The 24,159-nt window shown below is 37.9% G+C and overlaps 1 protein-coding gene across 3 annotated transcripts in view; it reads right to left on the bottom strand.

Moving 5' to 3' along the window:
- NPTN (neuroplastin) overlaps window positions 1–23,319 on the bottom strand; it is a 70,648-nt gene extending 47,329 nt beyond the window's left edge. Inside the window, exon 1 of one of the 3 annotated variants that reach the window (XR_007128548.1) lies at window positions 23,038–23,319. Coding sequence is in view for 2 of the 3 variants with exons in the window: in XM_047736093.1 (XP_047592049.1) it covers window positions 23,038–23,128 (91 nt within the window). In the remaining variant the exon portion in view is untranslated. The remainder of the gene's footprint in view (window positions 1–23,037) is intronic. The other 2 variants (XM_047736093.1, XM_047736092.1) reach the window with 2 other exon arrangements.
- Between the last annotated feature and the right edge of the window lie 840 nt (window positions 23,320–24,159).

Genomic DNA, 24,159 nt, shown 5'->3' with positions numbered 1-24,159 from the left:
GAAGAAGCTTATACTTAATCCCAACCAAATTTTCTCAATTTTTGAAAAGGAAAAAGGTATGGAATCTCAGCCTAATGCCCAAGACTAAACCAACTCTCACCCTGCAATTCTGCAGCAAAGTACTGGAAACAAATAAAACCAATACACCACAGAACAAGTAAATGTGGGGGTGGGGGTTAGAAAATCAACAGGAATGTAGCTCCTGTTTCCATGACGTACTGCAAACTTTATGTTCTTTTTCTCACCTTACGGATCTCTTCAATTTTTCTATGAAGATTAACCAGATATGAATTTGGAAAATAAGGACAGTAACGCATAAGCAAATGACTAAGAGAGTCTCCACTTTGACAACTGCATGGAATGGGGAATTTCCTTCCTCCATCTAGGCTTCAACATCTCTCAATTTAAAAACTGAGGATGTTCAATAAAACTATGAGCCTTATTCTGAATTTTTAAAATGAGTTATGAAAGGAGATAAATTTGACTCCACCTATTAACCATATTGACAATGTACTGGAATTGCAAGCTTCCCCACTACTTAAGTCATAATGATGGCAAAATTGTTTATATGGTGGGATTAAACAACAGGATCTAAGGAATATTTGGTATTACATACTTCATGGAGATCTGTATTTCTCTCCAAATTCTCAACAATTTACACAGTTACCGTTCATTCCTGGAATTTCAGTTGCATCTCCAAAAGAGGCAATATGATATTATGTTTAAATGGTGAAGGGGGAGCCACAGGGCAAATGATTCTTAAAGCAACACAAAATTTCACCTCCATTGAATGGGAATTTAACATACATTCAGTCTGCTCTTAGAAGAATGAAGATCCTACCTGTGGAACTTACTAAGCCTATTCAAAAAGAGACTATCAAGAATACTTTCTTAAAATTAAATACACTCCTGACAATGAAATATTATTCAGTGTTAAAAAGAAATAAGCAATCAAGCCATAAAAAGACACAGGAAGCTTAAATGCATATTACTAAATAAAAAAGCCAATCTGAAAAGCTTACATATTATGTGATTCCAACTACATGACACTCTAGCAAAGGCTAAGCTATGGAGATAGTAAAAAGTAGCTGCCAGGGGCTAAGGGGAAGGGAAAGAAAGAAAGAATAGGTGGAACACAGGATTTTTAGGGCTGTGAAACTATTCTCTATGACACTATAATGGTGGATACAGATCATTACATGTGCCCAGACTCTTAGAATGTACAACACTGAGAAGGAACTCTAATGTAAATTATAGACTTTGGGTGATAATGTGGTATCACTGTGAGTTCACTAATTGTTAACAAATGTACCACTCCAGTAGGAATGGTGTTCTAGAGAAGACTGTATGTGTGGGTGGGGACAGGGGATATACAGTTAATTCTCAGTACTTTTTCTTGGCTTTGCTATGAACCCAAACTGCCCTAAAAAAAAAAAAAAGTCCATTAAAAATAATTAAATATACCAACTGAAAAATACTTAACAATCATGTACTAAGATTTACTTGCCCTTTGCATTTAGTACCTGACTGCAGATATATTTTTTTTAAAGATTTGAGAGAGAGAGAGCGAGCGCACCCGTGAACGAACACACACACACACACACACACACACAAATGCTCAAATAGGGGGAGGGGCAGAGAGACTCTTCAAGCAGACTACCCACTGAGTGTGGAGCCTGATTTGGGGATCAATCCCACAACCCATGATGAGATCATGACCTGAGTTGAAACCAAGAGTCAGATGTTCAACTTGCTGAGCCACCCACATGCCTGACTGCAGATATTTTTTTAAATGACACATTAATGCAAAACTCCTTCAGCAATGAGAATTTAGATTAACCCAGACAAGCAAAGTGATATCCACCCATCTTGTGTTTATGATGCAGGAACAGAAAACACAGAGCTCTTTTCTAGCCTACAAATCATCTTAAACCTTGAGATCACCCACACTTCCCACAAGACTCTTTTTACCAATGCCCTCATAACTCCACTAAACATAAATCTCTCAGCTGAAGGAAAAACACATTATCCAACATAGGAAGACATTTCATATACCTTCATCATATTAAGTACCCAAAGGCAGATACTACACTTATGGGTAACACAACCACATAATTTATTATGTAAATCAGGACACTTTGGGGGTGCCCAGTGGCTCAGTCAGTAGAGCATCTGACTCTTGATCTCAGCTCAGGTCTTGATCTCAGGGTCATTGAGTTCAAGCCCTGCGTTGGACTCAATGCTGGGTGTGGAGTCTACTCAAAAGAAAAAGAAAAAGAGAAGGAGAAGGAGAAAGAGAAAGAGAAAAAGAAAGAAGGAAAGAAAAAAGAAAAGAAAAGAAAAAAATCATCAAGTAAACCAGAACACTTTTAAGAGTGAAAGGGATGCTGTGAATAATTATGAGAAGACAATAGGCACCACTAATGGGGAACCTTGAAGTTGACAGTGTAAAATCAAGCACTGAGAATGGAGCTATCCCAGAACAAAACTCTAGGTCAATTCACTTTCAATCCTATATACAGTATATTTGTGATTTACAAACTTTTCCCAAGAACCTTGAGCAATAATTTTCCAAACACTGTTAAAACACCGTCTCAGATTCAAATATGTCCAGTCCTACAAAGCACCTCCAAATTTCTAGGTGGTTTTTTCTTTTTCTCCTCTATCGAAACTGGTAAGTCCTCAAACCTATTCTCCTATATTCAATATTATTTGGTATCTATACCACCCTTGGCTAAGATAAATTTCCCACTAACCAGAATCTCTTGCCTTACTATAAAGTATGCATCCATATTCAAGCCCTACCGCCTTGGTTTCAAATGACAATATACAAAGATCAGTGAAGCCTAATATTTGCAAAAGGTAATTCCCTACTTGGTAGTCTGAAAGTATTATCATATCTAGTAAAATTATCAACTCTGGTACAAAACAGGCCAAGATTATATAGGCTAGCATTAACTCTCTAAAATGTATTATCAGGGGCGCCTGGGTGGCTCAGTGGGTTAAAGCCTCTGCCTTCAACTCAGGTCATGATCCCAGGGTCCTGGGATCGAGCCCCACATTGGGCTCTCTGGGCAGCGGGGAGCCTGCTTCCTCTTCTCTCTCTCTCTGCCTGCCTCTCTGCCTACTTGTGATCTCTGTCTGTCAAATAAATAAATAAAATCTTAAAAAAATAAATAAATAAAATAAAACGTATTATCAGGTACTTTCTGATGGTGTTTCAGAAATGAATACCAAACTTCATGGTAATAAACTGCTAGACATACCAATTTAAATTGTAATTTTTAAGGAAAGTATAATAATGTACAGAAACTTTTCCATTTAATAATATATATGTTTAATCTGAAACCTCAGTTTCCTTGTGTGTACAATCATAACTGGAAATAGAGGATTTCTATGGCCTTTTGTGATATAACAGCTAATATTCCATAAATTTACATATTATAAACTGAAATGCAGTATTCTATGAATCTATGAAGATGCATAAGGCAGTACTGTGCTTGTGATATACAGTATATTTTAATAGATTGTGATTTTTTTTAAAGATTTTATTTGACAAGGAGAGAGGCAGCAAAAAAGGGAACTCAAGCAGGGGGAGGGGCAGACTCTCTGCTGAGCAGGGAGCCTGATGAGGGGTGCTCAATCCCAGGGCCCTGGGATCATGACCTGAGCCGAAGGCAGATGCTTAACCAACTGAGCCACCCAGGCACCCCTAGATTGTGACCTGTTTGGAAACCAGAACAGGCCTCTAATTTTGTATTCCCATAATGCCTTGCTGCACATGTAACAGTCAATAATATTTGTTAAAAGAATGTTGAGAAATACAATTCTCATTAACTGAGGATTTAGGATCAAATCATGTCATTAATTTCAACCTATTAACAACTTAAAATGTGCTAGTAATTAGTCTGATAATGAACAGCATAATAAAAGAAACCATATCTCTTAGATGAGTGGTTTTTCAGAATATCAGTGTTATCTTTCTGAATATCGACAGAATCATAAATTCTAGAAAACTAGACTATAGTATATTTGAATTTACCATAGATGCCCTAGAAGCTATTTTATTTAAATAAAATCAAATCCCTAATGTCAGTCTGTTTTCTTGCCAGTGTATTCATTAATACTAACAAGCAAGGGAATAAAAATTGAATTTAAATAGATTTTTGATTTGAAAAAATAAAAAACAGATTTTGATTTGAGATTTTACTTTACAATGGGAATGCAACTTTCCCATTCTTTTCCAAATTAGGTAATGAGGCCGCCCTTCATCCATTCCAAAAGAGAAGGAAATTCAGATTTCCCTTTAAACCTCCCTGAATCAAAATCAAACAGACTAGAAATTTCTTCTTTGAAAAGATAACCTTTAAGAAAATCCTTTATGGGGGAAGGGGCAGAAAGTAGGACATTTTCTAACTATTCTTTAAAAAAATAAAAATAAAAAAAATCCGAGAAGATTACTAACAGATAACTGAATGGCTCTGAAAACAAATTCATTATAACAGCACCTAACCTTTACTGATCATTTATATGTGTCAAGCACGGTGCAAAGTATATTATATAATCTAACTCACTTCATTAAAATACAGTCTACCGCTTAAGGTCCTTGTTGCCATTCTACAGATAGGCAGAAGCAGGATGCATACCTTGGCAGTTAAGATTCCAGAGTTCAAAACACTACACTATTTTGCTTTATTTTCTACATATATTTTTCTATATACATTACATAATCCAAAAACATTTTATCTTGGAATGACTACCACACAGTGTATTCTACTTCTCCCTCGTCAATGTTCCCAGTTCAGGCCTTTATCAATTTACAACCATCTCCAATTATCTAAGTTAACTATATGGAAATTCTATATGGGTCTATAAATTTAAAAAGTATTTGGCATTACTAACTGTAGCCTATTGTTTTAAGTTGGTGTTCCTAACTAGTAAACTGGAACTTAGTAGATTTCTAGTTCTTACTGGCAGATCCCCAAGGTGGTTGCTAAAACCACACATCCTGAAGCTCTTCCTCCCACAGAAGGATGAAAGCTAACAGCACTTTCAATCCTTTACCAGGCAGGGACTTAACAGCATACCTCTGCACTCCTATTCCTGTGCATATTCTCAGATTTCAAAACTCAAGACAAGTGACAAGCAGGTCTTTCTCATGAAGAGTCTGACAAATCTTGCAATAAAAATCATTTTACCAAGTGATAGGATGATTATCTTTGCCCTATTTTATAGATTCTACCTTAAAGAGATCATGTCTTCTTCTGGTCTTATGTCAACTATGGACAAATCTACTAGTAATCACTGACTTTGCAAAGTATCCACAGGACCACTCCCAGGCAAGAAGATCGTGAACCAAAGGTAAGATACCTGGTGCAAAAAAAAAATTTTTTTTGCTTCAGTAGTGGGTCCACAAAACAGGTCACCCATATCAATCAATTTTTAAATTGTGCTCCTCCAACCCTAAGGAGTTTTTGAAATAATTAGGAGATTCCCTCCCCTCCTAAACAGCTCTACTTTTATCTCATTAACAAATTTAGATTCTACTTAATTTTTAAATAAAAAGAAAAAATTGGGGCGCACGGGTGGCTCAGTGGGTTAAAGCCTCTGCCTTCAGCTCAGGTCATGATCCCAGGGTCCTGGGATCGAGTCCCGCATCGGGCTCTCTGCTCAGCGTGGAGCCTGCTTCCTCCTCTCTCTCTGCCTGCCTCTCTGCCTACTTGCGATCTCTGTCAAATAAATAAATAAAATCTTTAAAAAAAAAAAAAGAAGAAAAAAAATTTTTCAGCAGCTAAGAGTTGAAAACTTAAATCTAATTCTTGCCCCAGACTGACACTTAACATATACCATGGTCCAAAGAGGTTCTACTTCAGTTGCAGTGCCCTTATTAACAATCCAAATATTCTGAAGCCTGTTCACTAACATTCTATCCACTAAAATCTGCTCTCTATTTGATTGCTCAGGAAATCCCAAAATCCAGTCGACAATCCAAATCTGTTTTTTTTCTCCTTTCACAATTACTTATTTGTACTCTGATCGTCTTGTTTCAGGTCTTCAGTACCTCCTAAGTCCATGATTACATAGTACCCCCACCTCCATAATGAGATGGAATATCAGGTTATTTACTTACCTAGTCTCCCAAACACCAGCAAAATATTGCTGCTTCTCTTGAAAAGGGACAGCAAAATTGAATCCAGAATGCTTCCACTAAAAATTAGCAGAGTTGTCCCAGGAATTATCCACATGGCTACAATATTAAATGTGTGAACATTCAAGATTTCTGACAAAAAATATGTCTCAGGATAAAAATAGAGTAATATATCATTCCTTTTCATTTAACAAAGCTTTTTTCCCTGTTTGGAATGAGAAAGGCTCTCTCAGCAGACCAGGTTCAATATAAAGAATTTAGTCATCAACAAAATAATTCCCTTCAGTGACACTGAGAAACAACAGATGTATTCCAGAGACTCCATATATACTTAAATAAATGAGAATATCTGTCTCTCCAATTGCCATATTCATAAAAGGAAAGCTATAAATACCAAGATAAATTATATCATAATTAATACTACTAGAGCTTTACAGTCTATAAATTATGTCTACATAAAACATGCTTTGAAAGGGTACACAACAGACAACTAACAGTGCTTGTTTCTGGGGAGTGGGAATCATGGCATAAAAGGAGGAACTTTAACATTTTACCTTTTACACCCAGGTATTATTTGAAACTACCATGTAAGCAAGTCCTTTCATAATTTTTTTAATCCAGTAACTTCCCCTTTTTTCAAAAACTTAAATAATTCCATGTCAAAATGGTTAACAAACTATCCCAGGCAGGAAGATTTATCCTCCCTGTCTGCTAATACTCCCTCCTATAGTAAGTTATATCTATCCTTTGAAAATTCAACCTGATGAAAACTTCATTTTATGTAGATATGGCTGACAAGTTTATGTATCCGGTTACTTCAGGCTCACCTGGTACTACTGGGCCTGTCAAAGTTTTTCCAATGGTGTATTTTGAGAATTTAAGACTTGATACAATTCTTGAGCTGTTTCAGTGACAAAAGTGATGTGGGAAGCAAAGGCAGAAGAAAAATTATCAATTTCCTTACTACCTATAGCCCATTGAAACAGGCAGAGTGATATCCCTCTAGAGACTCAACTGCCTCAATGTTAATACTTCGCTAAAGGCAAAAGGCAATCCTAGCCCGACCCCCCCGCCACCACCACCAGGATCCTGTAAGTCTACTTCAATGTATAAAAATTCCTTTGGAAACGTCCTTTATCTCTAAACCCCCCAAGATAGGTTTTGGCAATCATCCCCCAAGCATGTGGCCCACCGATACACATCTGAAGGGACTCATGACTAAGGTTTTACTGGACAGTAATAAATTACCTTTTCCCAAAAATAGCTAGCCGTCTCAAGGTCCTGGAAACCTTGCTTCCAAAATTCCTTAGAGACCTATGCTATCTCTAACCACCACCACCCCCAACTTGAAAGAGTATAATGGACTATTCCTCATGACCTCGGTGAAGCTCTTTCTGCCCATGGGTCCTGTCCCCATGCTTTAATAAAATCACCTTTTTGCACCAAAGACGTCTCAAGAATTCTTTCTTGCCTGTCAGCTTCGAACCCTAACATTGTCTTTCCTACATCAGAAATGATAGTGTTTCATAACGGTAAGGTGACACTCTAAGACACTACTAAAAACACATTCCACTCAAATTCTTTCCCACTCTGACTTTAAAGCTGCTAAAACACACATACCTGTTACTGAGATACAAGTGCTAGCCATCTCATACTTCTAATGGTAATTTCTCGGCAATTTTTAATTTCTCAGCAATTTTCACTATAGTTTAATGTTGTTCCTAAAGTAAAAACTATTACTCCGTATACTTTAGTGTTATTTTTTTTTCTTTAATACACATCAAAATTTACCCTTTCATCCTACAGCTATAAAATCTGATTACCCCTAGCACCACCCCCACCCCATAATTGAATTTTAATGTCTACCTGCCACTGGGTAGCAAATTATATGCTCCATAAGCAGACATTTCAGAATGTTTCGTGTGCACTCCACAGTAAGTGGTAGCTTTGCAGGGAAGCACTAAATTTTACCAGTCCACAGCAAGTACCTTATAGTTCATAATCAATATTCATTACTAGCCACCTGCCTAGAATTCTTTCTGCCTTCTATAAGGAATTAATTTTCTTTGTAACTAGACCTCAAAGACTATCTGCGCTGTTTCTGAAAAATATGGACATTATGATCTTAAAACATTTTAAGAACATGTTAGAAAAACCTCCATCATACAACGAAAATCATTAAACAGCTATTAGGAAAAGCAAAAATACCCAGAACTCACAATATGCAAACACTCCAGCTCAAGAACATGAGTCAACTAAACTTTGCATATGACAGGCAAAATAGAATTTGCTACCCCTCTGCCTAAAAAAGATCCAAGTAAAACAGGACAAAGAATTTAGAAGTATCAAATGTTTATCTAGAAACAATGGAAGATACCAGATACCAGAAAGGACAGAACAAGTAGGTACAGATAAGACCAAAATTAAGACAGAAAAAATAGGGGGGGGGGGGGGGGGGAAGGACTTAAAAAAATTAAATATATACCATATATACATGGTACTTAATTATATATACACAATTAAACCATAAAGCTCTTAAAAAGGACTCAAAATCATACTGTGGAGGAAAACAAATGAACAACAGAATTCTGAGGACAGGAATAAAGGAATAAAGCACATGCTTTCTTGTATTGCCTTAATCATTTAGGTCCCTTTCTTAATGCCTAAAGTTAAAAAGAAAACAATTTTCTGCTGCTAACGTATAAAGACAAGATGTACAGCAAGACATATATATGCCTTTAAAGCACTTTACAAGAACCAAGAAAACGTGGAACTTTTAAAACCTTCACTGAACTGGAAGAAAAGCACACACGTGAGTTTCCTGGTAACAATCATGTTGCTAAATTTCTAGCTCAAGCAACAACTCTAAAAATATGTCACTGCTATGGCATAACCTAATTTTGAAGGTGCAATAAAGTACTGTAGTACTAGCAATATTACCCACTCTACCGTTAACTTCAAAAATAAATAGCACTGCAGGGCACCTGGGTGGCAAAGTCAGTTAAGCATCCAACTCTTGGTTTTCACATAGTCATGATTTCAGAGTTGTGGAATCAGGACCGAAGTCGGGGTCTGTGCTCAGTGAGGTGTCTGCTTGGGTTTCTTTCTCCCTCTCCTTCTGCTCCTCCCCACCCCATGCACTCTTGCAAATAAATAAAATAAATAAATAAACAAACAAACAGACAGACAGACAGCATTGCTAAAAAAACATCCTCGCTATGCTAAAGTTGAAAAACAACCTGAAAGACTAAGGAGGTTGATCATTTGGAATTAGCATGTTTAGTGTTAGCATCACATTCCAAGACCTTAAATGGTTTATGGATTGTGCGTTAACCAAAAAAATTCATTTTAATTACCTCCTTGCTTCTATTAAAAATAGAAAGGGACCAATATCTCCCATATTGGATTTCAAATTTCATAATCATTTCATGATAGAAACACACAGCTTCCTTTCAGATTAAAAAGTAAACCAAGATAACTGAAAGGATAATAGTGAAAGAAACTGTTATCAAACACACACGTGTGTCTGGTACAACGCTAGGTGATTTACATTTGCAATCCCATTTTTTTTTTTTTTAATTTTGGTGTGTGTCCAGGTTTTTTTTTTTTTTAAGATTTTATTTATTCATTTGACAGAGAGAGAGAGAGATACTACAAGTAGGCAGAGAGGCAGGCAGAGAGAGGAAGGGAAGCAGGCTCACTGCTGAGCAGAGAGCCCGATGCGGGCCTCGATCCCAGGACCCTGAGATCATGACCTGAGCCGAAGGCACAGGCTTAACCCACTGAGCCACCCAGGTGCCCCTGCAATCCCATTCTAACACTACTCTATGAGGTGTGTATTCACCTAATTCACAGATAAGGAAACAGGGATTAAGAGAATTGCCAAGGGGCACATGGGAAGTCATGATCCCAGGGGCCTAGAATCAAGTCCCACATTGGGCTCCCTGCTCAGTGGAGAGTCTGCTTCTCCCTTTTTCTCTCCCTCCGCCTCTCTCCCTGCTCCTACCCACGCACGCTCTCTCTCTCAAATAAATACATCTTTAAAAAGAGAGAAAGAATTGCCAAAAATCAGGACTCCAAATGTCTTAGGTTTCAAAATTCATAATATAATCTCTTTTGGTAAAGAGCATACAAAACAGGTCCAGGGATTCTCAACATCCCACAAAACAGGAAACATCTTAAACAACAAAGAATTGTCCCTCTCCCTACACAACTTTCAAATGGCATTCAATATGAAAAACTTGTTCTGGGCCTAGAACCTAACTCTTTTTTAAATATAACACATAAAGCATTCTTACATGGTTTTAATCATACTCAATTTTCCAGGAATGTAATTACCATGTCGAGTGAGAACAGACTGGACTTTGTTTCATTTGGAACTTTACCAAAAGTTGCTCACCTTCTCAGAAAATGACATTGTCAACAGCAGTGCCACCTGTGGTATTTGAGTCACCTTTACAGCAAGACTACGTCAGTCTGCCTTTGTAACTGTCACATTCTTGGTTTTTCTACATATGGATATAAACAGTAGGCTACCTCATTGCCTTCCTGTGCAGCCATGCCTGAACATTTGGACCAAACTATTTTATTATTAGTTATGTTCTCCTTTATATTACATATAGGGCATTACATTTTTTTTTTCTTAATGTGTAGGGAGGGTAAAACATCTAGGAACCTCATCCAGGAGAGTTACAAAAATGTGTTAAGAAAGAGGACACAAAATACACTTGACTTTACTTTTTGTCATCTATCTAGAGCAAGGAGGGAATGGGGATAGGGAGGTAACAGGATGTCCCTACAACCAGATTTAACTTGAAATGACAGCAGGACTGGGAAGCACATTTCAAAGATTATAGAAATTCAGTATCAGCCTCCCCCAGGAGAGGGAGGATAATTCAATGAAACACATCATCATCTTCATCATAATGGCACCTGGGTGGCTCAGTCAGTTAAGCGTCCAACTCTTAATTTCAGCTCAGATCATGATCTCAGGGTTGTGAGATAAATCCCGCATCAGGCTCCATTCTGGGTGTGGAGCCCTGCTTCAGATTCTCTCTCTCCCTCTCCCTCTGCCCCGCCCTCACCTCTAAAAAGAATAAAATAAATAAAATAAAATGCACATTCTAAGATACACTCATCATTTGTCAGAAAAAACAACCTTGAAATAATCTTGCCCTTCTCATTAGCATTTCCTTTTCCTCTTCAATTTCCTATGAATCACCAGAGCTGCAGTTAACCTATAAGCGTAAATATTTTATAAAGTACAAAACCCTATAACTCAAAGCTATGCATACATGCCACTTTATAATATAGTTTATAAAGCACTTTCTCACACATTATCATTTAATTTAATGAGAACCCTATGGATTAAGTACTAACCTAATTTTAAAAATGGAAAGTATAGCAACTAAAATGGAAATAGGAATTCAAGACTACTCCCAAATCCAGTGCTTTTTCTATTCAACTACACTGCCCCACAAAATAACATCTTTAACACAGTTTTTATTTACATTTTACATTCACAGTGGGAAAAGAGTATCAGTTTATCCTGTAATATGGTCTCCAACTGAGTTTAGACATCAAATTTAAACTACACTAATTTTCTAGTTTCATAAAAACCATGAATTATTTTGAACACCTCTTAAAACTGCCTTAAATAGGGCGCCTGGGTGGCTCAGTGGGTTAAGCCGCTGCCTTCAGCTCAGGTCATGATCTCAGGGTCCTGGGATCGAGTCCCGCATCGGGCTCTCTGCTCAGCAGGGAGCCTGCTTCCTCCTCTCTCTGCCTGCCTCTCTACTTGTGATCTCTCTGTCAAATAAATAAATAAAATCTTAAAAAAAAAAAAACTGCCTTAAATATATTTCAAATAAATATGTGTAAGTATAAGTATGATCACGCTTTATGCTACTTAATATCATTCACCCTGGAACCTACTTTTTTAAAAATTTCTTTATTTGAGAGAGAGAGAGAGATCACAAGCAGGAGGGGCAGAGGAAGAAGGAGAATAGAATCTCAAGCGACTCTCTGCTGAGCACGGAGCCCAGTGGGGGCTAGATCCCAGGATCCCAAGATCATGACCTGAGCTGAAAACCAAGAGTCAGATGCTTAACTCACTGTAACACCCAGGTGTCCCCACCCTGAAACCTGTACATTGTTCAATTCTTGTTATTCTTATAGCTGTCTCACCCTGGCCCACACCACAAGGACAGAAGGTAAAATCTCTTACAATGAATTACTAATACATAGTGACACAACTGGTCAAAGACCTTGTAACTAAAGCTCATGGAACCATGATTTTTCTTAGTATTAAAACTTACCTGTAAAGAAATCACATCCCTCAACTACAGAGCTAACATCTACTTTCTGACTCTCTAAATCATGTGGTTATAATTCAGCAAGTGAGGGTGTGTGGCCAGTCACATCTTCATTCATACATTTCTCTTCTTCCATGCTAAGAATGCAAATATATTCCAAGCCCCAGAGTAAAAATCTGAAAAATAATGATCCTTGAATGAAGGGCCACAGAATCATCTTTATCATATATGCTCAAGCAATAGTGACCTAAATTTTAAAATATTTCAGGAAAGTAGAAAAGAAGGGAGTTGATAAAATAACCACCTAAGAGCTTGTGCACACATCCTTCCTGAAAATAGCTTCAATTTTTAAAGAATAAATAAAAAACCTAGTCTGTCAAATATAACAGAATTGAAGAAAAGATACATAGAAACATGATGTAAAAATAAAAAAACTACCCTAAACTATACTTTCTCACACAAAATTTGCAATATGACAATATGCAAATTTTAGTATGACAATTTTGGTCATAGTAAATCTACTTTAAAAAGATTTCTTGGGGCGCCTGGGTGGCTCAGTGGATTAAAGCCTCTACCTTCGGCTCAGGTCATGATTCCAGGGTCTTGGGATCGAGCCCCACATCGGGCTCTCTGCTCCGCAGGGAGCCTGCTTCTTCCTCTCTCTCTCTGCCTGCCTCTCTGCCTACTTGTGATCTCTGTCTGTCAAATAAATAAATAAAATCTTAAAAAAAAAAAAAAAAGATTTCTTTTAACACACAAAACTCACCAAATTACAAGATGTTTTGTCACTTAAGTTCTAAATGGAAAACCAAAATAGAAAAATAGAAAAAAAAAAAGACATTAATGTTGCCAGATTTAGCAAAAAAAAAAATTCTTTGTTGTTTGTCTGAAATGCAAATATAACTGAGCATCCTACATTTTATCTGGCAACCCTATACTCTGAACTGAATAAAGTGAGCTCTTACCTCTCCCAAAGTATTACAGCATCAGCTCCCACTCAAAGAACAAGAAGAATTTTGTCACAGAAGAATTTTGACCAATGAAGTCTTAAAAGAGTTAGTCTGGCAAGTGATAAGGCTTTAAGAGCTGACATTTACCATATAAAAAACAACTCCTGTTTCCTAAGAGCCAAAGGTTAAACTTTTACTAGGTTCCATGCAATATGAACTCTTAAGGAGTTTAATATTTCTATGTGTAAAACCCAAATTTGAAAACATTCGTAATGTAGGTTTCTTGTAACTAAAAAAAGTTGTTCATAAAGACTGTAATAAGCAGAATCCTATTTTCAGCATTACAAGCAGATACTAAAAGCTACTTTAATGGATTCCAAAATTCATCTGCCATTTTTTTTGAATTCATAATCATAGAACTTTGGTGTTGGAAACTAATTTCTGACCCTTTAGAAACTTCTGGAAGTCCCATTTCACTTCATATTCATTTCCATAAAAGTTTTTTTTTTCTATTACTGAGCTGTTAAGTACTAGATGTAACAGAGAGCCTCCCTTTTGTTTTATGAGGCCCTTCTCTCCTCTCAACCTCTTGCCCTACTTATAAACAGCTCTGACAATGAGAGTGCAAATTCCTCTGCTAGTTTCATTAATATCATCTTCTTAATAATAAATCTATACTTTTCCTCCTCGTGCTCTAGGTCACTGCTCTATGATACAGCCCATCCATCTTTGGAGACTGCCTAATTCCCTTACTTCATTTACACTGCTAGCTTGAAGGTATTAATAGATAATCATATCCCCCTAGTGCTCCCTTTTCCTAAATTTAGCTCCTTCAGGCTTTTCTCCTAAGGCTTACACTACCATCAATGTAGAATTATCTGCATGTTATCTTAAACGTGGTTGAAAAGTGTTCAAAATTATTTGGAGTTTTATCCTAGTAAGAAAACAGTAACACTGTTAGCAGTACCAGATTACTAGGTTATTTGTCTAGGGGTAATTCAGTGACAGTTCCCTGGAAGTTATTTGAAACCTCATTATAGTTGCCCTTTTCTAGGTAGCAGTTTCCTGGTTTGCATTAAGGCCATTTATTTCATCTTCCTTGGTGAATGATTTGATATTCAGCATTAACTAATATAATTTCAATGCTGGAGCTGCTATGTTATTTTTCCAGTTGTTCCACAATGTCCAAAACTCCACTCAGTGTCTAAAAATGAGTAAACCTGCTACTCTAGGATCTTAAACATGAAAACCTAATGATGCTTCAGTGATGCTTCTGTTTTCCTTTTCCCTCCTTCCCTGTGGCCAGTACGCAAGTCATTCTGTACTCATCAGCAAAGTGCCTCAGACAATGGCATCAGAGCAAGCATTCAGTTCTGAATAAACAGGCAGTGCTCCCAGTCCTGTACTCAAACCATAACTCAAAGGCAGAGGCTATAATAAGCAACAGAAGTTCTCATTTAAAAGGACAACTAAAGGGGCACCTGAGTGGCTCAGGTCATGATCTCAGAGTCCTGAGACCCAAGCCCTGCATTGGGCCCTGGCTTCAGCAGGGAGCCTGCTTGAGATTCTATTCTCTCTCCCCATCTGTCTCTCCACCCTGCCCCACCATGCACTCTCTCGCTCTCAAATAAATCTCAAAAAAAAAAAAAAAAAAAAAAAAGTAAATAAAAGGACAATTAAACATACTAGAAAATTTATGCTTTGATTATAATATTCAAAGTACTATAGCTTCCCCTATTTCCCAAGTTCAGATAGGAAAACAAAGTCAATATTATAGGCAAATGCCTCATGAAAATCCTTATTGTGTTTATAATATTATTCAATCAACCATAGCACATAAAAAAATAAAACAAAACAACCCAAAACTACTCCATATGAGAAAATGCTGTTGAGTCTCACTATCCACTAATGAATTATGAAATCGAGGTAGGTCATAATAGTTTTCTTCATATGCATTAGAATGCAGATATTGTACAATATGTTACATACTTATGCATATACTTTGTCACAAAATCTGTACTTCTGGATCACAAACAAAAGTGTGAAAGCCTTTTTCTAAACAGCTTTTATATTTTTAGAATCATTTCAACATAATTGTGAACAAAATTATTACCATTTTATTAATATGAGCTAATCCGTACTAAATGCATTTCAGTATCTAGAAAATTTTAGTTTGTAATGTTTATTTTTCAGGTTATTTTTAAATTAATAAGCAGCAAGGATGTATTTATAACTCTTGAAACTAGATGATAGTATATGGGAGTTTATTACATTATTGAGTCTACTTTTTATATGTTTGAAATTCTAACAAAAATGTAAAAAAAGGAAACAAGGAAATGGATCTACTTAACAAATAAATACAAAGACGTATAAGGAATAAACTTATAAACTGAGACTTGAACACACCATTTCTAAGGACAATAAACCCAGGAACTTCCTCAGATTTAATTCTGGTAATACTTAAATTGCCTTGTTCAACTATAATGGAAAGGTTTAGAGATCTAAAAAAATACAGAAGAGACAGGAGAAACAAAGCCATAAACAGAAAACCTCCTCAATGGATAATACAATTATTTAAGTGTGCCTCATTGTCTCTTCGTTGCCTCTACAATAGTCAACTATTTTTCAACCAATAGAAAGAACACAAAAGGGGCGCCTGGGTGGCTCAGTGGGTTAAAGCCTCTGCCTTCAGCTCAGGTCATGATCCTAGGGTCCTGGGATCGAGCCCTACATCGGGCTCTCTGCTCCGCGGGGAGCCTGCTTCCTCCTCTCTCTTTGCCTGCCTCTCTGCCTACTTGTGATCTCTGTCTGTCAAATAAAAAAAAAAAAAAAAAAGGAAGAAAGAAAGAAAGAACACAAAATATCTACCTACCTGGCAGTGCTTTTCATTTCTTAAAATGTTTAGTTCACACTGGCAATTTTCCCAGTGAGTTTAATATAAGAGCTCTGTAACACACCATTCTGCCATCCTTGAAACAAAAACTACAAATGTCTGAAGTAGGCTTACAGGCAGTTGGATTACAAAACAGTGCATGCCTCAAAAATCAGTTTTTCTTATTCCAAAAAGTAAGTTTCTAAACACTTATTAAAACATAAAGCATTCTCTCCCTAGGCCCTTTATGCATTAGAACTACCTTAAACTATAAGGTCAATTGTGTAATTTTAGAACTGGAAGGGAATTTAGACATCAGTCAAAGTGGTTTTTCAAATACTGTATCAGGAAGAAAAGAAGAATCAGTGGCATAACAATTCATATACCCAAGCACACTTACTTTTTTACTGTATCATACTGTATATGGAACATTTTATTTTGCCTTGTTAGTATTCTATCAGAAAAGGACTTGACATTTTGTCTTGTACAGTATTTTACATTTAATCACTTTTAGAATGTGAGTATACCCTGGATAGAATTAAAACTATTGGTACAATCTGTAACTTAATGTTTTCTGATAATATAAGCTTACATAATATATAGAACCCTGACACTTTCAGAATGATTTCACATCATCTCATTTATATTTCACTGTCTAGTCAATTTGAAGCAATTCTTGGGTGTAATGATAAAAACTAAGATAAAACAAAGGGAAACAAAACCTATCAAAACTGATATATTTCTGGAAAATACCATAAAATACACCACAAACTTATAGTAACTAGGATTATTTGGAAAGCAAGCCAGTCTTAAAACATTCCATAACTGTTTTCAGAAATGCAAAAGAATACCATTCACTACTTTTAGTACAAGGAACGTAACACAAGATGTTTCCATCAAAGCTGACCACAATCTGTTTTAATGAAGAGATAGGACTGGGTTTTTTAAACCTGAAACAACAAAAACAAGAAACAGAAAACCAGCAGGTGGGTGAGGAACCCTGAACACATTTCCCACTAACTTACTATATGCAAATAAATGTTGATACTTATGAAATTCTTTAAACCCCATTTCTACACAGACCAATTAAAAGTCCTGAGCAATAAGGTCAAAATAACCTCATCAATTAGGTTTGATTAATAAATGTGTATCTTTGTTTTTACATAAAAACAAACAGGCCTACTCTCAGTTTTAGATAACATAGTAAACTGGAATTAGGTGCAAATCTTCACTCCCTCTCCTAAATTGAATAAATTTTTGAAAAACAGATAACATTCTATATAGAAATAATGTTTTTACATAAGATCACTTCAATATTTCACTTTAAACTCAGTGAGAAGTCTATATTTTATATATGTACACAAACACACCCCTATAAAATCTAATAGTTCATAAATCAGCTAATTTTTACTGGAGAGGTTTCATACTTCCCCAAAGCTAATCCTTACTAACTAAAATTAGGAATTCTGGAAAAAAAATCCACAAAAACCTCACAAACAAGTTTAAAAATGGATTATCTAAGGTGCTTAAAATTAAACTCCATGTCATCAATGGCATTTTTAAAAAATTCATATAAAATGATAATGTTTTGTTTAAAGAGACACACTGAAAGGCAAGTCAATTGTTCACAGGTGATTTAATACTATTTTTTTTTTTAACATTGATGTGTGAATTTACTTTAGAGGTCCCAGCTCTATTTTCTGACAGATTCTATTTTTCCAGATGCTCCTCAAACGAAGATTTATTCCTCAGTCTTACATCCCACTTTTCTCCTTGTACTCCTGAAGCCTTTCTAGTCTTTCCCTTTCTCTTATAACTTCATTCTCTACCTCTGATCCTGTCCAGATTGTGTTCACTGTAAACAAAAAAGGAACAGATGCAGAAAATTCTTCACAGAATTCACTTCTTCCAAAACTTACGTGCATAATTTTTACAGAAACTTTTATTGAACATCTCCTGCAAAATAGCCAACATTGTTTTCCTACACTTCATTTGTGTAGATGCTAGCTACTTGTTACCTTCCCAAACTGTCTTGTAAACAAAAACTTTTACATAGATCCAGCAAAGTATGGATTTTACAAAAATGTAAAGATTTTACATTCATCTTATTTTGAAAAAGTACCTCAAACTAAGTAAATGAAAACATGTCCAAATCGTTGGAACACTTATCTGGTCATATCTGCTCATTTCTGCAAACCCAATTAAAAAAATCACTTTTATTTTAAAAAATAATAAAGACAATACAGTAACATTTTGCCTTTTACTTATGTCTAAAGATATCCTCTAGAGAAAATATTTCACATCAAAACTGTATTGAGAAAAAGAAAGGGATTCTTTCAAGACAAAATAGTCTAATTTCTCATGAGGATTTATATAACTCAAAGTCAGACCTGCATTGATCTTCACTCTTAATTTCTGGCAAATGTTTGGACTGTGGAGCACATTTATATCTAAGGGCTTTTATTTCCTTTCATTGTTTTAAACCTCGGTGTATTAATAGGTCAGCTTTATTAAGTCTAACAACCCAAAAACCCCATCTGCATCTCTAATTTGAAACCAGTAGCCTTGAAAAACAGAGACTAAGAGCCCAGGAAGGATCCTGACTTAGTACCATGACTTTCCAATTTTTCATGCCTAGGTGCTCCATCCTATCAGTAGTGACACTTGTCAGTTCCCTGAGAGACTAGAGGCTTATAATCTCCTTAGGAAATGCTTTATTCCAAGGCAAACTATTTCTTCTGGTCATTTAAAATCTTATTGGGATTAATTACGTTAAGATCTCTTGCTTGACATCTAGCATGTCATTTGCCCCACAGATGCTGTAGGTAACATCTGTCTTCTGTCACTCATTTCAGTTCACCCAAAGAGATGAACAATCAACAGCAAGTACATGCCTAAAAACATACTCAGGGAGAGAAAATTGCCAAACCACTAAAGCAAACAGCACTCGACAGAAAAGAAAAAGATTTATGAATCATCTATTGCTAATACTGGCATTGTTACAAATGACAATGTTCACAACTATCTAGTATCACCTAGCAAAATGGTCTCTTAAAATTTCACTCATTAATAATAAAATTCATTAGACTCATTTTCTCCCACTGAGCCCTGTTAATTACCCAATTTTATATTTTCAGTATGAATGTACTGCATTTTTACTCTCCACTCCACATTCATTCATTAGTTAACATCTCCAACACTCCCACTGTGTGCCAGGCACTACACTCTGCTTCTCTTTTTCACAACAATGGGATTCTATGAAAAGAATCATAAGCCAATGAAAGATACTTAGTTCACTGAAAGAAAAAGAAAGCCCATGAAATCTCCCGGACAATGAAAATATGAACTTCCTCATCTGAATTTGCAACTGCAGACACAGTGCAGCTGGTCATTTAAAGTTACATGAGCAAAAAGCACAAATCTCTGTTCAGGGCCTTCAAAATGGCCTACTTAATTTTATTCAAGATAGTGAGCAGCATTAACAATTAAGTGCTCAACATATACATGATAAAAACAAGTAATTAATAATGTTACTTTTTAAGGGATAACAACAGTAACAGCAAACACTATAGTGAGCAAACATTTAGTCCATATAGTTACTGTTAGGCTACATGATGTAGCATATGGCACATATAGTAACATATCTTACATATAGTAACAAGTGTTACATATAGTAAAAAGTCACTCCCTGCTGAAACTCACTATATATGCCAGGCAGAAATCTCAGTGCTTTATACCATTATCTCATTTAATCTTCCCATCATCCCTAGGAGACTGGCATTATTATAAACTTCCTTTTACAGATGATTAAACCAAGGCTTGGCAGTATTACGCACTTCATATAAGATAACTTAGCTAGAAGAGCTGCGACTCAAACCCAGGTCTATCGGGATCCAGAGGCTGCTCTTGATCACCATATAATATCACTTAGTTTACACTCATTCAATTTTAAAGTCTAAAGTTTTTGAATGTGTATCAGAAAGGTTACTTTTTAAAACAAGTTTATTCCTCTAAAATGAGTTACATCTTTCTTGATCTATACAAAAACCAACACCTTGACTAAGGATTTTACTTTGAACTGTCATCCTACAAGTCTAAAATTTGCATGAGAATGTCTATCTGAATGAAAGCCTTGAGTCTCTTGTGTCACAGCTGAGAAGCAAGAGGCCTTGAGGGTCATCAGTCCAAACTCCTCATTTTAGGAAAATGAAAGAGACTTTTTGAAAAACATGTATAATCAGTCTAAACTACCACATACCTAATCCAGAAACACATAGGTTTGGGTTTGTTTTTTTTTTTCTAAGTCACCATTTTAAGTAAATAAATCTAACATTTTGACATCATACAAATAATGGTATCCATTTCTGATGCACTGTAAGAAAATACAAACTCCATGAGGTAAGACTCTTGTAAGGCTATTATCAAGTGAAAGCATGAATCATATCATAAAACATGTTATAGAAAGCTATAAAATGGCAGTCTTACCTATATGGACTGAAACACACACAAAAAGAGCCATTTCTTCCTTAAATAAAATTTACATTCATTTGGGTCAACTACAGGGCTCAGCTACACTTTACCAGTCAGGTCAGATGACTGAATTCAAGCTCATTTCAAGGAAAAGCTGCACTATGCTGTATTTAGAACACATATCACTGAGAATAGCCAGTCGAGTCTTTGGTAGGCCTATCCAAAAACATTGCTTTAGTTGCTAAGAAACTACAATTTCCCCGTATTATAAATCATTGAAAGAAGCTAAGCCACAGCACAGAGATTAAACATGTTAAGATCAAAAATCTCTCACCTATCATGCCAAAGGAAACCATGCTATTTCCACAAATCAAACAGCTGAAATTAGTATTAGGCTCTTTTAAATCATATTTTTAATACAGCCTAAAAACTGATGAGACAAATCAGACTAACTCTACCCAGCCTTCCACAGTGGCCTCGTGCTTTGGAAGAAACTGAAAAATACCCAACCGACTTCACATATTCAACGCTAGAGACAGAAATATATTTCCTTCCTGACCCCTGCAGTGATAATTCAAGGCCATGAAGCATACATAAGATTTGATTAGTGCAATCTGGTATAGCAAACACCCATATTTAACTGATGGTGATTTTCAATCCTTTACTGATATATTTTCACTGTAATCCTCAGCATTTTAAGCCCAGACTCTCCATAGAATGCTTAACTTCAATGACTCTATCACTGATTTTTTTTAAATGAAAGCATTAAATTCCAACTATTCCAACAAGAGTAATTTTAAATTGTTCTAGTATAACGAGACACTGAAGAATCAGCAATAATAATTTCGAGTTCACTCTCTAGCAGGGACTTCTGTTAAATTCTTTCCTACAAAAATATGTTTAAACCTCTTAAAGGCTGTTTCCACAAAAGAAGAAACTAGTTCTCAGTATTTTTCACCTCTGAAAGATCAGTTCAGCAGCTGAGTTGTAACACGGCATCACCAGTCAGAATCTTTTTTGTCTTGATCCCCCATCACCATGATTTTCTCTATTTCTCCATCTTCTCTTAAAGAGCTTCCGTTCAAAACCTAATTGTTTCCACTACAGACTGTACACATCTCAGGAACTACTTTCATGGTCCTCCGAAGTAATGTCTGTTCTGATTTGAAACTTTTAGATCTTTAAACCCCACTCCCTCCATCTCCCTGTCTTCAGATTCAGTCCCACCCCTGCAGTTCCAGTTATGTGTCTCTGCCTTCCCAAAGCCCTAAACAATATCATACAACACTCGCCACAACTCAGCTCCTCCCGACCCTAACATATTCTCCACACTGCAAACCAACATTACACCCCCGGCTTCCTGTATTTTACTCCCTTTCCTTATTTTGTCTTTCCCCCACCACCATCTCTGTACCCAGGCACCCTTACTGCTCTAATAAATATTCCCCCTACCTCAGTTTCAACCCTTTCTCCCCATCCTCTGCTCGTTTTTCCTCTCCTTATTTAGAAACTCCTTTTTGCTCTCCCAACCACTACCCAAGAATGCCCAACACTCCACCCTCCTTAGCAAACCCAGCCTTCTTCCCCCATCTCGTTGAGAGCCACAGCTGTTTCTCTTTCCAGATCCCCTACTGCAGTCAACCCACTACCTTAGCTTTCCACCTACCTTCCCTCCACCTCCATATCCAAGGTTCCGTGAGTCTTTACCCCTCCTTGGGGCTCTAGTACTCTGCTCAGTATTCTTCAGGACTCCCCTCCCCCCAGTGTCTCCTTTTTTTTTTTTTTTTTTTTTTTTTTTGGGATGTCAGCGGTCTCACGGGGCCCCCGTAGAATCCTAGATGACCCCAGTGCCCGGGACCCCCGTCCTCTTGGGGAGCCTTACTGACACCACTCCCGTCGCCTTAAACATAAATACCTGGATTCTACCGCCTTCTTTAAATGCTGCGCCCCCTCCTCATCCGCCCCCGCTACTCCAGCTCCTCACGTTGGCTTCCCGGTGTCCCCTCCCCGGCTCGCAGCGACGAGCCCCACGATGTGGAGCCTCTAAGTCCGCAACACCACAGGCTCCTAACGGACGCCCCCACCTCTCGGACCGGCGCCTCGGTTCTCACACCCGCGCCTCTTCGAACTCCCGACCCGAATCTCCCCTCGGGTGCGCAGCCCTTCATACTCTCGACCGGCCCTCTTCCCCTTGCTCCGGCACCTCCTCGGGCCCGGGACGGCCTCCTCCGGTCGCCGGCGTCCCTCGGCCCCCGCCCGGCCCGCCCCCGGCACCCCGCTTACCGTTCTGAGCGGCGCCTGGCCCTGGGAGGAGGGAGCCAGAGACCAGCAACAGCGAGAGGGCCAAGGCGCTGGGAAGCGACGAGCCCGACATCCTCCCTGCGGAAGACCGAACAGCGAATGGGCCGGGGCCGGGGCCGGGGCCGGGGCCGGGGAAGGGAGGGGAGGGAGGGAGGGGGCGGGCGAGTGCGCGAGGGAGTGAGCGAGGGAGGCAGCAACAGCTAGGCTCCGTCCTTCTCCGTCCTCCTCCTACCGCCGCAGCGCCCAAGCCTCGCGAGATCTTCGCTCCGGGGCCGTGGGCGGTTAAGGAGAGACGGCGGCAAGGCTCGCGAGAAGAGGCGGTCTCGACTGATGCTCCCGCCCCTCAGACCGGTGTCCCGCCCCTGCGGAGGCTGATTGGTCTAGAGCTAGATGGGTCACGTGCCAAGGGCGCTTCTGGCCACGTGACGGGGCCGGGCGGGGTTTCTCCACTCCTTTGGCCCCGGTGGAACCGGAGGCTGTGCTTTTTGCTTACCTTCTGTGAAACGGGAGCGCCCATAAATAAGAGGAAGCTTTGGGGGCACAATATGTTTCCTTCTCTCATCTTGCTTTTCATTTGTTGGAGCTCTAGGCCGCTCTAATTGTCTCCAAAGTCCTGTTCGGTCTTCCTTCTGGACTTTGATCTCAGACCCCTACAGGCATCTGGCTCCAACCTTCTACTTTCACCTGTTTTAATCCTCCAGGCATAGTGACGTCCTCCACGTGTTGGATATTACCCTGTACTTCCTGCATTTGCTCCCGCCCCTTGAGATGTCCTCCTTTTCCGTGCGCTTCTCCTCCTCCTCCCCCATTTTGACCTTATTTTAATTTCACAGAATCTCACGGCCTGAAGTTCAGCTAGCCTAAATGCGCATCCATAGACACTAAATGCTACAAGAAAGTCATCATGTACTAACTTACATGAAGAATCTTCAGAAGCATTTTTATGCAGTGAACATTTATTGAGTACCTGCTGGGTACCAAGTTTTCACATCTGCTGTGAAACCCAGATGTAAAGATTGTCCCCATTTTCATGAAGTTCACAACCTAATCTGTCAGAGGAACAAGGAAGAGGACGAATGACGGCATAGCAAAACGACCCATATG

This window comes from Lutra lutra, chromosome 7 (assembly GCF_902655055.1).
Source record: "Lutra lutra chromosome 7, mLutLut1.2, whole genome shotgun sequence".
NCBI lineage: Eukaryota > Metazoa > Chordata > Mammalia > Carnivora > Mustelidae > Lutra > Lutra lutra.
Note: the sequence above shows the minus strand (reverse complement) of the source record. Positions and strands in the feature narration are given on the sequence as shown.